Source organism: Acomys russatus, chromosome 16 (assembly GCF_903995435.1).
Source record: "Acomys russatus chromosome 16, mAcoRus1.1, whole genome shotgun sequence".
Classification (NCBI taxonomy): Eukaryota; Metazoa; Chordata; class Mammalia; order Rodentia; family Muridae; genus Acomys; species Acomys russatus.
Window position 1 is genome coordinate 12299272 of NC_067152.1, and position 16771 is coordinate 12316042.

The 16771-nt window shown below is 42.0% G+C and overlaps 1 protein-coding gene across 8 annotated transcripts in view; it reads left to right on the forward strand.

Annotated features, from left to right (window-relative positions):
• Window positions 1-16771, forward strand: part of Bcas3 (BCAS3 microtubule associated cell migration factor) — a 464077-nt gene that overhangs the window by 117916 nt on the left and 329390 nt on the right. For all 8 annotated transcript variants that reach the window (XM_051158189.1, XM_051158193.1, XM_051158191.1 and 5 more), the window contains exon 13: window positions 9046-9179. In XM_051158189.1, coding sequence (XP_051014146.1) covers window positions 9046-9179 — 134 coding nt within the window. The remainder of the gene's footprint in view (window positions 1-9045; window positions 9180-16771) is intronic.

Here is a 16771-nt window from a genome sequence, read left to right on the forward strand (position 1 = left end):
ATTTAAGAAGACTTCTCTGGGGCTGGAGAGATGGCTCAGAGGTTAAGGGCACTGACTGCTCTTCCAGAGATCCTAAGTTCAATTCCCAGCAACCACATGGTGGCTCATAACCATCTATAATGAGATCTGGTGCCCTCTTCTGGCATGCAGGCACACATGGGGGTAGAACAACGTATACATAATAAAATAAATCTTAAAAAAAAAAAAAAAAGAAGACCTCTCTGAACCTCATAAAATAATATGCCCTCCATATTCTACCCCCCGCTTATGAGCTTATATGAACAATTGCTCTATCTTCTTGGCCCTGCATAAATTCTTTCTCCCTTTCTGAATCAGTATAATAAGGGATAAAATAGTGATCTAAAATAGTATCATAATACCTCATCAATTATTGCTTCTCCTCTTTTTACTATTCCCTCCACACCTCCTTCACCCTAGTGTTTTAGTATATTATCACCAGTCAGGATCTCTCCTTATGCTTTCTGATTAGAAGCAAACATTTATTTTGTTTATTGAGCTGTTAGCTCAGTTCTGGATGAATTTACACTGAACAGTTATATTCATTAATTCCATTTGATTTTTTTCATAATTATGAAAAACTTTAGCAGTGCCAAGATAGAATATTTTCCTACTCATGTATTGAATACAGTCTGCTCATTTCTAAATTTTCTGGTTGGTTCATGCTGGCATATAGTAGATATGAATCATAAAACTACATTTTATTTACAAAATAAAACAGTAGATGAGTATATATTCCATGCCATATTGCCTTAGATATCAAAAGAGATGTGTGCTTTTTTTATTACATTGGGAATTAGAAATGGAAGAAAAAAATCCTTAACTGGGTGCAGTGACCCAGACACTTGTGGAGTGTGCTGTCTGGTGTCCAGTAAATAATTGCTTTGCTCTGTAAAGGCATTACTTCTGCCAGCTGAGCTTCTGGGCTCTATGATGTGCAGCACATGTGTGTACATTTTAAATGGTTACCCCTTCTTTGCAGAGAAATTGCCTTTACACTCATTAATAAGAGGAAAATAATCATTGAGGCTTTAGTAAAGCAGATTAAATACGTAGCCTTCGGCTGGCCGCATCTTTAACAGAAGTTCTTCCGGTCACTCAAAGGCTGCATCCTGAGAAGGAGGTGGTCGTTTGGGATTAATCCTTAGAGAGCTTTAAATTGGACTTTTTTTTTCCCCGCAGAGGCTATTCCTGTTGATCATTGCAAAGCATCAGAAAATACCCTGTCTTCATTTTTACTAATATCTGTGAAGCCTCACAGGTGTTTTGTTTGTTTGCTTTGTATTTTTAAGACAGTGTTACACACTGTAGTCCAGACTGTTGTGGAGCTCATTCTGTTTGTAGGATGACCAGTCTATTTTGATGGTTTCATAAATGCATAGATCATGTCTTCTTGCCTACTCTCTCACGGGTTGGGCGTATAGCCACAAGCCATCAGCTGGATGTGTCTCAGGTTTTTGCACGATAGTGAGGTCTGAGGATTTCCCTCTGTATTTAGCACTGCAGAGAAAGCATGAAGACTGTTGGCCATACTGCCACAGTACCTTTGTGTGTGCTGGTTGTTCCATTCCATTTGCATTTGCTGTCCGGTTTCATCATCTTGCCAAGTTTCAGTCACGGTTACCATTATGCTATAAAGTTTTTTGTCCCTTTTCAGCTGTCACATATGAGAGCTGGAGGGAACACAGTGGGAATTAGGGTTAGTGAGGCTCTGACACTCTTTGTATTTTTGTGTTAATGATGTCATTATTACTTAACATATTCATATTACATAACATAACATAATTTAAAATATCTTTTCATATAAAAGAGGCTTCAAAAAGGAGAAAAAGACTGTTGGTCCCATACAAGGTCTAAAGCAGCCTTGGGTTTCCAGCAGATCCTCACCTGACTGAACAGACGCTCAGTAAACACTGATCATCGGCAGTGTGAGTGCTGTACGCAGTGGGATACTGTATGGAATTTAACCTGTGAGGCACAGGTTGATGGCTCAGCCAATGAAATGTTTGCCACACAAATATGAAAAACTGAGTTCAGAACCCCAACAGCGATGTGCACAAAGCTTAGTGTGACAGTGTGTGTCTGTAATCCTACCATGGGGCAGCAGCTGCAAGAGGGTCCCAGGGATTGCTGAGAGAGAGAGGGAGAGAGAGAGAGAGAGAGAGAGAGAGAGAGAGAGAGAGAGAGAGAGAGAGAGAGAGAGAGGAGAGAGGAGAGAAACAGTATCATGTAAATATCCAGACCTGTGATAATTAGGTGCCTACAACACATATTTTGGATGGTTGGCTTATGAGTCCAGTCTGTTGGTGGCTACAGCCCCAGGGCCCTATGTACCTGGTCTTTTGCCTTCCTTCTGATTGGTGTATCTTCTTGCCATACAGGAAATATTAGCTGTCGTTGAGTGCACATCTGTGGACGGCTTCCTTGGGATCAGTGTTGTTATGTATGCAGCATCTGTGCTCTGGGATTGCAGAAGTCCACCAGGTGGCTCACCTGTGCATCTTGAGGACCTAGGACTATGTTCTGTATTGACAGATGACAGAAACACCTTTCTCCTTAGCTTCGGCCATATGTCTCCTACTGTCTGGGTGTCCATGCTTCTGTGTGTTGATGGCAGTTAAGCATGTGGGCCCTCAGGCTTTTCCAAGATAACATTTGGATAAATTGTCCTGCTCATTTTCAACCAGGGCGTGATTTATACCCATCTTTCCAAACCAGTGTTACCTCCCCGATTCCTCTTTCAAAGTAATTAAATATCTTTGTCCTCTCATTACACTTTCAGTTTGTTACCGTGGGATATGGACATTTTCATCACTTTTATGCCTTGCTGTGCTATCAGTATTTGTTCTGTCGTTACTCTTTGCTAATGTTAAATGTTGTGAGTGAATCTTTATGCTAACTGTTTTCAACTGAAGCTAGTTCTAAATTTAAGGTTTCCCCTTTCATGGGTCTCGGTTTTTCTCCCCACCCCCACCTATGTCTCTTTCCTTCCCTCCTCTCTTTTCTCCCCCCTTCTCTCTTTCTTGTCTCTGACAGGGTCTAGCCTTGTAGCTGTGGCTGGCCGGGAACTTGGCATGTGGACTGAGATTGTCTTGAACGCACAGCACTCGGTGACTCTGCCTTTCGGATCCTGGCATTGCAGGTGTTTGAAAAAAATACCTTGCTGACACTAATCTTATATGGAATTTCAAAGAATATAAAGTTAATCAGATTAATCATGTAAAAGATTAATAAAGGCACAAACTATTAAATTTACAGTAGAGACGAAAGGACACATAATTAAAAATTAAATAAATGTCCATATAATGATTAACATTCAAATTAAAGCCAGGAGACATCATAGATTATCCATCAGAATGCTTACAGTTTAAAAAGATGTACAGTGGTTGAAATTCCTAAGCATGTGGAAAGTCTAAGGTGATTGGCATGGTCTCATAGAGTCAAGCATTTAGAATCTGATCACATCATCTTGCTATTCCACAATCACCTTGAGAAATGAGACATAACCACAGAGAAGGTAGTGTTTGAATACGGAATAAGTCACAGTTTGAGTGACAGTGTTCAGAAAATGGGAACCACTGAAGAATGAACCTGGAAGTGGCAGCAATTCCTTTTCTGCAATATTAGATAAGGTCTTATATACCACCTCCGATAGACACAGGCTCGTGTACCGCCTCCGTTAGACACGGGCTCGTGTACCGCCTCCGTTAGACACGGGCTCGTGTACCGCCTCCGTTAGACACGGGCTCGTGTACCGCCTCCGTTAGACACGGGCTCGTGTACCGCCTCAGTTAGACACGGGCTCGTGTACCGCCTCAGTTAGACACGGGCTCGTGTACCGCCTCAGTTAGACACGGGCTCGTGTACCGCCTCCGTTAGACACGGGCTCGTGTACCGCCTCAGTTAGACACGGGCTCGTGTACCGCCTCCGTTAGACACGGGCTCGTGTACCGCCTCAGTTAGACACAGGCTCGTGTACCGCCTCCGATAGACACGGGCTCGTGTACCGCCTCCGATAGACACGGGCTCGTGTACCGCCTCCGTTAGACACGGGCTCGTGTACCGCCTCCGTTAGACACGGGCTCGTGTACCGCCTCAGTTCTAAAGTGGGCAGAATGTGAGCTCAGTGCAGGACAGAAGTCTGTGGTTAGAGCTGGGTGGCTGTGCTCACAGGGATAGAGGGATTGCTGATACCTCCATCTTATTTGTGGTACTAACTGTGCATATGCATCAGACTCATCAGAATGAGCACTGTATCATTGTAGGTAAATTACATCCTAGTACAGCTTAAGAAATTATGATATATTCCAGCATAAAACAAGAATACTTAAACATTTATAAAACTAAGAGCATGTATAAACATACACCTAAATATGAAATGAGTATATTAGATTTCCTAAGTGGAGATGGTAATAGTGCAGGGATTATCTTTGGTGTTTTGAGACAGGTTCTCTGGGAAGCCAGGCTGCTCTTGGTCTTGCGGTGCTGCTGCCTCAGCCCGAGTGCTGTGCAGGAATGCCCAGGTCACAAAACTTAACATTAAAACCAGAGGGAGGGAACCAGAGCACGTCCACAATCCGAACAACTCTAGACTTCAAGGTCAAAGAACAAGTGAATGAAGTAAAAGCTGCCACAACATCTTATTCTCCAACAGCTGAACACTCAGGCATCTGGATGTAGGTTACAGATGAGGCAGGCTTTCCCTTGTGAAGTGGATGTGTGCAATATCGTCTGTTTAATTTGAGCCTATGTTTCTTACAGATATAGACAACTCCAGGACAGCGTCAAATCAATCATATCCATTGTTTTACTTAGCTCTGTTTACTTCATTGTTTCTCACAGGATGTTTTGTAGTGTGTTCTATAAAGATTTATATTCTGGGCTCCTAAATCGGAAGAATACATTGAAGAGTTTGATTATCAGTGTCTTTAAAAAGTAACATGCGTCTATAACCGCTGACGAGATTGATGATCTGGCACTACAGAGTCAGGCTAGAGGCAGAGCTCACATTATATGTGACTCTATCCATAGCACACCGCCCCCCCAACCTACAGACCAAGAACCCCCCGAAAATCCCAAAGCCTCCAGACAAACCAGAAAATAAAAAATACAGCTGGGCGTGGGGAATAAGAGCGTGTGCTCATGTGCTAGTTTAGGAATTGGTGCTGTGCACGTGAGGGCTTTGAGCTGTGAGAGCGTTGTTGTGCTGTACCAGTGTTCACTTAGTTGACTTTAGTAACCTCCTGAACTGTTAAAGAGTTCTTTCAGTATGGAGAGCCTCTTTTTTGTTGTTGTTGTTCTTTTTGGTTTTGCTTGTTGGCTTTCACAGATTTGGCTGTATACCACTGTAAATATTGAATAGAAATAATACCTTGCAAGAGTTAATGAGCTCTACAAGGTGACTTCCCGCAAAAACTTCTTTCTCACTCCACTGTCGGTCTTAGGAGTCTTTTTTTGGGTGAGAGTGTGAATAACTGGTGATTTGTCTTTGATTTCTCATGTGTATGCATGATAAAGAACCACACAATTAGATAGCTGTTAAAAATAGGATAGCGGAAAAAAAGACAAATCACGTTTCCAAGATTCCCTGGCTTGTGTTCAGCGCTGTTTTGCTACTCTTTAATTTCACTCCTGGGTCTAACCAGCTGACGCCCAGTTGAAAAGACTTCTGCTCTGATGCTGCCTCAGCAGCCTCAGCGTTCACTCTGCAGCTACCTCAGAGGCTGGAGAACACCGTGTACCGTGGGCAGCTTGTCCCCACCCGCCAGCCAGCGTTCAAACTCATCTATCAGACTTGAGGCTGAGAGTGAGGGAGAGGAAGCTTCCAGATAAACACACAGCAGCGCCTAAACAGCTAATCACTCTGGGCTTCCGCTTCCAGGCCCTATAATTAGAAGCCCTTCTTTTCCTTGTATTCCCAGATGACGCAAATGCTTTTTGTGGCTTGGCACCTCGTTTGGGGCGTGGGTTTAGTTTATGGCCAGGCCAGCGTCTGGTTTAGTCTTCTGATGCAGCATAAATAGTTCTCAAGCCACAGTCTACTCTGTAAGACATTTTCCTTTTATGTCTATGTGCTTTAAAACTTGTTTTCTAGAGGGAAAAAAAAAGGGAGCTTAGTGTTTTCTTTGCAGAATGTATTTGAAGGAGGAAGTTGTAAATTTAAAAAAAAAGTGCTTGCCGCTGGAGAACTACACTAGCTGTTTCTTCCTTTTAAAGTTTTTATATTTTAAAAGTTTGGTGATTCATGTAGACCCATTTGTGGGTTATGCAGGCAAATTTGTTTGGATGAACGGAAGAGGATAGTCTCTGAGGTAGGGTACACACATGCATAATATGTGGTTCTCACGTTAAGGGCTGTGGTCCTACAGGTTAGGAGCAACTTGGCAGATTAATGTTGATGTACGTGCTCATGTGTGTTTGCTAGTCATGTGATTTGGTCAGCCTTTCATTTAAGTGCTCATGTAAGTCGAATGCGGATCGTAAAAGAAGGATATTGGTGCTCATCTGTATTATGTAGTGTATATTTATTATCAATACAAACTCCTCTTTAATTCTCCCATTAAAATGATTTTTCTGTTGTCAAGTGCCCCAAACTGAATTTTGTCGAAAGCTAGAATCAGAACATAGCAGTTGTTATTCAAACGTACTGTAACTGAGCAAAAAGCAGGAGTGAAAAACGAACACATGCCTTGACTACAGACCATGGTTGTGACTAAGGGTAGGCATACATGACTGGACACCCAGTAAGCAAGGAGTGTGAAGTGACCTCATGGCCATAGCCATGCGTTAGGTGGGAGAGTAGCTGATTTGTGTATTAACAGTTATTATCCATTATTAAGTAACTTACAATAATTGGCACTTTCCATTATCTAAAATGTTTATAGCCAGGAAAAATGTCATCTGATGCTTAGTGCATTACATTTAACCAGAGAAACTGCCCATTCAGATGGACTGGATCCTTCTGTATTAGTGAGGACCTTACCTCTTGTGCCACATATCCATGCCCTTTGTAAATGGATGACAGTAAAACACTCTACTCAAACATGCAAGGGGACAGATGCTGGAAGCTAGCTCATGCAACGCACGCTGTGGAATAGTCAGTTTGTAGTAAAAAGGGATCAGTCCTCAAAATGATAATAGTAGCAGCAGCAGTGGTGGTTTAGTAGCAATAAAGAATCTAAAATTGGAAAAAAAAACCTGGTATGTATGAGGAATAAACATTCTTCTACACAAAGCCGAGCAAAGAAGAAGTAAGGAGACAAGCTGATAAATTAAATAGCACGAACTTAAATTCTACTCCACTAATATACTATGTGATAATACAGTAAATGCAATAATTAAAGTCATAATTGGATTAAAGAGAAATGCCAGTGCTCTGTAATCTGAAAAAGCAGCATGCAGTAGCTTTTCCTGTATTCCCAGACAGGATCAAGGTCCAGAATTCAGGCATCAGTTAACACAGGGACCCTATACATGGTGGAATAACATTCAGGAAAAGGACGTTTGAAGCAGGCATATCAAGTACAAACACCAAGCAATCTCACGTATGGAATCCACAGTGTCATTTGCATTGTTTACCAGAGAATACAGGGAGGTCGGCGTGCTGTGTGCAGGTGTACAGTGTGTGTGTGACAGAAGCACGCTGCATGTTCAGAAAGTGTGTCTGTGAAGTTTTCACCATGAAGACACGCTGAAAGACCAAGAATGCCACCTGACTTAAGTACGCAGTGTATGCCTGTGTCTCACCGTGTAATTTCTGTGTTTGCAGGTATCACTTAAAAGTTTAATTTCAAAACGGCATTCCCTTACGTGGGAACAACAGCTTTGTTTATTAATGTGTTTTTCATGCTGGAGATTAAACCTAAATCCTTCTATGTACAAAGCAGGAACTCTGCAGACACGGTTTAAATATCCAAACAGATAGATGGACACACACAAATCCTGTTTACTAAACAATAGCCTTTTGCAACTTGTCCCTTTTGCTGTGCAAATTGTATGAATGTCTTATTTTTTGATTCACTGGCTTAAAACCAAAACCATAAAACTAGGAAATCTTGGTAACCTTGGATTGGCCAAATAACTCATGACCAGGACACCTTTTCAAAGGTACTACTAGCAATTTCAGTAAATACCGTGCCAGGGTAGTGATTATTTTTCTCTTGTGGGAGTTAGGTTTCTTTTTCTTTTGGGTCCCTGGATCAAACTGGAGTTGCCAGGTTTGGCCGCAAATTCCTTGAGCTGTTAATCCAGGTTTCCTACCCTAATATTTAGTCAGTTGTTGGTTTGTTTATTTTGGGGATAGGATCTTAGCTGCTGTCCAGGCTGTTGGTGAATTCCTGGGTACAAATGATCCGCCTGCCTCTGTCTCTTGACTAGCTGGAGTAGAGATGTGTAACATCCCCCTAACTCGGTAAAAGCTAATTTTAAAGGAGTAAATTACAAGAGCGCCTTACTTGGATCAGTATGTAGATTGGAATGTAAAGGAGTGGGCTTGAGCTCTGTTGAGGCACATTTCATGGATGTTGTTTTCAGTTGCATGTGTACATGCTTATGGAAGCCAGAGACAACCTCAGGGATGCCATCCACCTCCTTTGAGACAGGGTCTCTCATTGGCCAGGAACTGACTACTTAGGCTCGACTGACTGGCTAGCAAGTTCAGAGATCCTCCTGTGTGTATGGCTGCACCACCAGGCTGGGCTTTTTTACATGGCTTTTGGGGACTGAACTCAAATCCTCATCCCAGGAAAACCACCTTGTCACCAGCCCAGCTTTCGTTCTAACCCCCACACATGTTCTGACAATTGCTGTGAAGTTTGTAATTTCTGCATATAAAGTTTTTTCCTGCTACTCACACAAGGACATCCTACTCTCTCTGTTGATATTGGTGTGATGTTCATTGATGTGCTTTGTTTTAATTATTTTATTTCTCCCACTGCCCCTGTTCATAATACTTAAAATAATACTGTCAGTATCTTATCCATATGCATAATCATTTTTATTTTTATCCTTTGCTTTTTTATCTTCCAGGAATGCTTTTAGTCACAACAGACACTCTTGGCCACGACTTCCATGTCTTCCAAGTTCTGACTCACCCTTGGTCGTCATCACAGAGTGCTGTCCATCATCTTTACACTCTTCACAGGGGAGAAACCGAAGCCAAAGTGAGTCGACTGGGCAGTGAGGCATCGGAGATAACTGCAGATTACTGTTCATGAGAAAATGGGTTCTCTGTGGTAGAGTGAGCTCTAGTAAATTAAAGAAAGACACCTCATTTTTACCTAATGAATACATAAGAAAAAAGGTACCTGATTATTGAAAATGTTGGTGAGGATTGGAGAAATGGCTTAGCAGTTAAGGGCACTTGAAGTGACCCAGTTCAGATTCTAGAACAGGCAGCTCACAGCCTTATGCTGCCTGTTTATGTATTTGTATGTGTTTGTATTTGGGCAGTAATGTAAATATGTACGTTTTTTTCTTTAGAGCTAGTTTTCATTTGTTTCTTTATATTTTTTGAGACGGTCTCATGTGGCCTCGGTTGGCTTTGAACTCACTGTGTAGCTAAGGGTAGCCCTGATCTCCTGATCTTCTTGCCTCAACCTCCCTAGTGCTTGGATTACAGCTGTGAGCCACCATAGTAGGCAGGAGTTAATTTTTAAATGTTATGCATACAGCTGTGCAAACATACACCTTCAGAATGCTTTTCTGTATAGAATTTTTTTAGGTACCAGACCAGGAACCTTACATGTGTTCATTAATAACGTCACGATGTATGCACTATATTTTCTTTGTATTAGCCTAAAATCTCAAATGGTGAATTTTCTTTCTTTTTCTTTTTTCTTTTTTTTCCCACAGAGCTGCCAGCTCTGTGCATCCCAGCACACCACCACATACTGTTCCATTTTAGAATTTGTCATTGTTATGCTAGAAATGGTGACAGTATCTGCATTGTGTCCACTGGGAGATAAAGGCAAAGGGAGATAGTTGAGGCCACACAATGAGTTTGGAGACCGGCTTCTTAGGCTCTGCAGGGGGAAGGGGGTAGGGGAGGAGACACATTATTTTATAATGTGGCAGACCATTTTAACTTTATGATTCTTGTCTGTCTTAATAAATACTGGGATTTTATTTTAAAAACAAGTTTTACCTTATTGATTTTGTATATTTTAGGCCCTTCATAAAGCCAGACATATTTTCTCTTAGGCTACTTATTTATTTTTATTTTTTGCTGGCCCAGCGGTGAAACTCAGGACCTCTTACATGCTTGGCCAAGCTCTCTATCCATGAGCTGTGAACAGTCAGCATGACCCTGCAACCCACAGTGAGCATGCATTCACTGCAAATCAGAACAATTTCCTACACAGCCATAAGCAGCCTCTAAGTACTAAGTAAAACGAACTCTGCCCTGTTAACTGTCAAACCCCAGTGACATGTAATTAGTTGTTTGAACAACTAGCAGAAGGACTGAACCCCGGAAAGTGAGTTGTGGTAATTTTAGTCTACTTCTTTCAGGACCAGTCCATCATTTCTTGGCTACTTATGATTTCAGCACACTGAATGTTACAGCCCATTTCTTCTGTGGAATCCCCCTCAATTATCACAGAAGTGATGGTATTCTCATTTTATTCTATGAGGTAGAGTGTGGGTTTGAGATAGATTGTTTTCTAGGCTGGCCTGGAAGACTACCCCCCCACCCCCCCCGGCCTTGCCTGCTGGGAGAACAGGCATGGAGATTTGCAAATTGTTTGGTGAGGATACCAATGTATCATTTTGGGTTTTTAAAAATACATATTTCTTTAAAAGGCAATATTTTTTGTTTGTGTGTTTTTAGCATTCAGTGTGGACCAGATTTTGCAAGCAGGTCTCTCGGACATGTCTTTAGATACCTCTGTCATGTCTTGAGCATTCTTTGATGTGGAGCTGACTTTTATGTCCAGCTTAGTTGCCTTTGCATTTTATTTTGTGCTGTGTTGCTTTTTTAGATCAGCCTTGTATGTGTAGGTTTCATGTCTCTAGACACATCCCCAAGCCTTATCAAAGCCATGGAGAATGTGCATGTTTTAGCACTCAACCCCTGTTTTTGATGCTTGGGTTTTTATTAGTGTTATTTGTTATTTAACTTAAAACTTAGAAGGTCAGTGAGGATTAGCAATCTTGCTTAAGTTTACTGATGCTTCTAAGTCTCAGGACAGTGCCCACTCTTTTAAAAAAATTGATAATAATGTTTGGTATTGCCAAGCATATACCTAATTTTTAGGTTGCCATATGAAATAGAAATTATAAACAATAATTTTGCTTTCGGGTCTACCTTGTAATTTGGAATTTCTAAAAAACCAAACATAAACATATAAGGACCTAAGTTGGTAACCATAAAATTAATCGTTATAAGGTCCTACTGAAAATTATTTTGAACTGATAAAATTTAATGCCGATCATGAAATCTGTCTGGCACATGATTTATCTGGCCATCTTTGAGTACTTGAAAAATCACATTATTCTGAATTCTTCCAAGAACTCCAAGGGCACTTTAATCAGGCAAGGGAGAAAATAAAGTATATGGATCTAATTATGTTGAGTTAGGTTGTTCCGTGGTCTTTGACTGGGGATACCCCATGCATCTGACAGTAATTTTCCTCCTGGAGCTCACAGGCTGTGAGGAGAAGGGCCTTGTTCCTGCAGCTACACGCCCCTTAGCGATGCCTTGTCCGCACACTGCAGCATGGCTTGCTTGAGTGCTCTCTGCACAGATGCCTGGTTCACAGACACTGTCAAGACTCACTCCAGCCTGCTGCAGTCCCTGCTGTAGTCTGTTTGATAAAAAGCATGAAAATATTAATAATTTTACATTAAAAGTCTTGCAGAGTAGTACGATTAATACGTCTTTAGTTCTGAACTCAGTTATTTGTATTATTAGTCAAAGCTTTTTGTGATTTGAGATAAAAATTAATTTTTAGTGTCTATGTGATCAAACACCATGTACGCATGCTTATGCTGGTACAGAAGTGTCCTGTGATTTTGGAACACGTGGTAAGCCTGTGCTTTGCCGGTTATGCCATTCTTCAGTAGATTCCTCAAAGTTGAGTTTAACTAAGGTCTAGTTCACAGACTGTTGAAATGCGGAGTTTCCAGGCATCTTGGGTATTCTCAGAGGTCTAGACTGTGGCCTGTGCTTGCTTTGTGCTTCCTCCTTCTCTCTGAAAATGCGCACTTGTCATAGCCATCGCCTGCATCTGTGTTGCCAAGCTTCCCTGTGTACCTGCTCAACACAAGCTAATTACTTTCTTTAAACTTTAGGTTAATCATGTAGAAAGTTGGAGTGTGTCCACATTCCGTTAGGGGTACTGAGAACAGGGAAGGGACTCTTGCTGGCTTTGCTGTCTCCCTGGGCTGATGCAACAGTGTCAGCTCTAAGAGACCAAGGTCATAGATTCTGAGGACAGAGAACTGGAAAGACAGAAACGCCAGGGCTCTGCCGAGGGCGCCTGAGAACGTGAGAGAGCATCTGTGGGCAAGAAATGACGGGGCAAGTCTATATTCAAGGAAGACATGGTTGATTTTGCAGAAAATATAAATTACATTTAAAAATGTGCACATAATAAGTTGCCTTAACAACATAAAAGGTAAAAGTCAGTATATAAAGTCTGGTGCATAGGCCTGGGCAAATTATTGAGACCCTGGTTCAAAAAAAGTGCTGGGATTCAGGTTTGCAGTTACAGTGTTTGTCCAGGATGTGCAGGACCCTGAGTTCAGCCCATCTCCACCTTCTGTTTCCAAATCCTAACAGTTGATAATTTAAGCATATCTTCGTGTCCAAAATACTACATTATATCCATACTCTGAGGGCTTGAAAACACTGCTGAGAATAAATAAAGGCCTGACTATGGAAAGTTTAGCCTTTGCTTTTACTGGAGTACATGATAGCTTTACAATTTCAGTTTCCTCTGAGTTTGTTTGGAATTTTTATCCAAAATCTCAGTGAGATTTTTTTCCTTGTAGTATTATCTACATGGATATCTTACTGAATTCACACGAGTCAAGTGCACTCTGATGCACTCCTGAAATCCCAGCGCTCAGGAGGGATAGGCAGGATGTTAACTGTAAGTTGTAGGCCAGCACAGTCTTCACAGTGAGCTCTAGACCCATGAGGGATACGTAGTGAGACCTATCTCAGTACAAAACAAAAGACCCCTAAACAAACAACTTAGATTAATTGGCGGGGGGGGGGGGGGTGTTTGGGAGCAGGAATGATGGACATGTGTGAAGCCAGTAGCCATGGAGCTTGTATAAGGAAACTAAAAGGAAACCTAAATGTCCTTTAGGTTTGGCACAGATTTTTTAAAATGTGACACTAATAGCAAAATCCATTAAAGCATGTGATTTGTAAACTTTGGCTAATAAAAGTGAAACAGTTTGGCCCTTTGAAAGAAGCCATTAAGAGAAAAGAGACACAAACTGTCTGTGTTCATGATTCTGTTTAAGACCGATCAACTAGTTCAGTTGGCAGAGTGCTTGCTTAATGTATTAGTTACTTTTCTTGTAGCTGTGACAAAACACTGCCAAAAGCAACTTGAGGAAGGGGCGCTCATTTTGGCTCACAGCTCTGGGGGACACACAGTTGTCATGAAAGAAAAGATATGGGCTCAGGATATGGAGGCTGCTGATCCTGTGTCCACAGACAGAAAGCAGTGAGCAATGAGTGCCTGTGCTCAGGAGCTTACATTCTCCATTAAACCCCCCCCCATCTCTCCCTCCCTCCCTCCCTCCCCTCCCTTCCTCCCTCCCTCCCTCCCTCCGCCCTCTGTCTCCCCCATCGCTCTACTTTCTCTCTGTCTTTCTGACTCTCTCTCTCTGACTAAAATAGGTAAGATGAGTTTCCATTATTTATTCTCCCATTGTTGATTGTTGGGCACTCCAGCCTTCCTGAGTTTCTGGGTTAAACAGTTCTCTTGGCCTTGGGGACACCATCATGTTAGCCGTGCTGGCAGTGAGCAGAGGAAAGGAGCTGTGTGGGCCAAGTGGCTGCTGAACCCATGGCATGGCTTCATGGAGCAGAGCGGCCCTTGAGACCACCCACTCCCCTTTGAACCTTTGGTCCTTTCATGGTTTTGACCTCCTTCACCTTCATATTTTACCCATCCCAAAGTAGGAAAGGACCGCCTCTGGCCTCCTTGTGTCGGTTAGAACTTAGCAACTCCTTAAATAGCTAACTTCAAAAAAATAGGTGTACTTGGGCTCTCTGTCAGGCAGGTGGCGATGTTGCACTGAGATCCTGCTCAGGTGTCAATGACCTGAGTCTCACCCACAGACTTCCTTCTAGAGGTCTCTTGGTGGACAACCTGGTAGGTGGCTGATTGTAAACTTGTCCTCAATGTACCTGGTGGAAATTTCTCAAACAAGCATTTAACCCAGCTCAAACTTCCTGGGTGGTGTGTAGCCGATGAACTTGGACCACGTGATCCTGTCCTTCTACCCATCCTTGCTTGTATCCCTATGGAAACATGGTATAGCATATCCAGTGTGCACCATAGCCTTTGTACCCATGGCAGCTGTAACAGGCTGATGCCATCCACTCTCTGGGTGGCAGCGGAATCACATCTGTGGATAGGTTGAGGGCTTTGGCCTCAGCTCCTCAGCGCCAGTGCTGTGGTGGGGTGTATGGAACATCCATGTACAGAGGGATGTGCCTTCTTTCTATAAGCCTGGCCCAGTCATGTTTCTCCCTCAGTCTTTGGATTTCTGTCTGCCCCCACTTAACCTCCACCAAGGATGAATAGCTGACACAGGAGACAGGTCAATGTCAATACATTCTGCTTTTTAAAATAGAAATGATTGTTGTTTTTACCTGCACTTGTACAGAAAATACTAGAAGATTCCATAAAGACTTCACCCAGTCTCTCCTGATAATGTTCATAATTTCAAAGAAAAATGTTATACAATATGGTTCTATATTAGATTTACTATACCAGCCTCTTTTAGATAAACCAAATCTGTGTATACTCATTGTGTCAAAGTGTCTATATTCAGTTTTGTATGTGCAGGTTGTGTCTGAACCACCAATTTAAAAATGCTTAACTGTTCTTTCCTCTTTGTAGCACTTTTCTCTCTACTCCTACCTCCCACAGTTTGTGGTAGTGCTTACCCCTTAAAGGTGATTTGGGGTCTTTTGTAGAATTTGTTGTTGTGTTTGAGGCAGGGTCTTCTGTATCCCAGGCTAGCCTTGAATTCTCAGCTGTTTGTGTCTACTTCCCAAAGGCTGAGACTATTTTTTGTGCCACCACACTTGGCTTATTTTAATTTGTTTTCTCTTTAGATAGCATCTTTCTGTGTGGCTCTGGCTATCCAGGAACTCATTATGTAGACCAGGTTTGCCTCTGCCTCTGCCTCAGTACCCACCTCTTGTGATTTTTGAAATTGTAGTTACTGTTACATTTTGTATGTGTGACATTTAGTGTGGGGGCACGTGCATGGCTGATTTATCTTCTCAGTCCTTGATTTTGCTTTTCATCAGCTTTTATCCAGCAATGTAGGCTGGAGATGATCCGTAAGGAAACGAGTTGCTTTCCTACCCAACCTCCCCTCCCCCAGTCACCTATCCCTTATCTTGTTCTTATGTTAACTCGGAGCAAAACTTAGTTTGATGGACTATAGACTGTGAGCGGACCATTCTCATATTAGAAGGCCGAAGAATGGTTGTCTGACCTTAGACCTAAAGGTTTTTCTCTTGTACCTTTTAATCAGGGCATAGTTACTTCAGAAAAGCCACTGTCTTCTTTGTCTCAAACAGAAGGTCCTAAGCGCTCAGCTCTTTGGCTGTGTCTGACAGTTGGTGAAGTTTGAAGAACTGCTGTGTTTTCCAAATTTCCTTAACTACAAATGTTCAGTCATTGTTGTGTCTCTCGCCATGCCAGCTGGGCCTGGGTGCCCGATTCTTGATGCTGAGTGTCCTTCTCTCGCCCTTGTCAGTCTGATGGGAATTGCCTCCTCTTTTTCTTTTTTCTTCCAGTTTTATTCGTTTGACAGGCTTTTGCCCCCATATCATTAGTTTTCACTTCTCACTCTCCTACTTCAACTATTTTTCTCCCCTTTTTCTGATTTCTTGGGTGTAAGAGCTTGTTTGCTTGAGTCCTTCCTAGGTAAACATTCCATTTGTTTCCATGTGTCTGTCAGTCTTCGAGGCTTTTCCTTTGACCCTTGGGTTGCTTAATAATGTGCTGTTTAGTGGCCACGCTTAGTCCTCCAATTCCTTCATGCTTCTCATGCTTCGTAATTTGTGATTATCTTCCTGTCTGGAAACATAGAGGGTTTCATGTCTTTGATGAGGGAAATTTTAGTAGTAGAACTTAAAATCACTTAAAGCCTGCTTTTTTTTTTTTTTTTTTTAAAGTGGCTGCTTCTTTAAATAAATTAATGTCAAATATTTAAAATCCTTAGAGGCTAAGTTTGTATTTCCAACTTAGAAACGGGAGAGCTGTGAGACCCTGGTCTTCCCCATGTGAGGTTGTCTTTGTTTTTATGTTTCTGTTTCTGTTTCCCCTCCTTTCCTGTTGCCTATTTTGTATCTGTTCCCCCGTCTCCCCATGATTGCTCTCTGCCTCTCTCAGTAAGTGAAGGGACAGAAAAAGTAGCCAAGAAATTGAGTTCCTTATTTTAAACTCTGCTAAATGTCTTCAAGACAAAAGAGGACTAACATTTCCGCTCATTTTGAAATCTTTAATTGTGAGTTAAAACAATCTAAGCCAGTCAATTAGCACAGAGC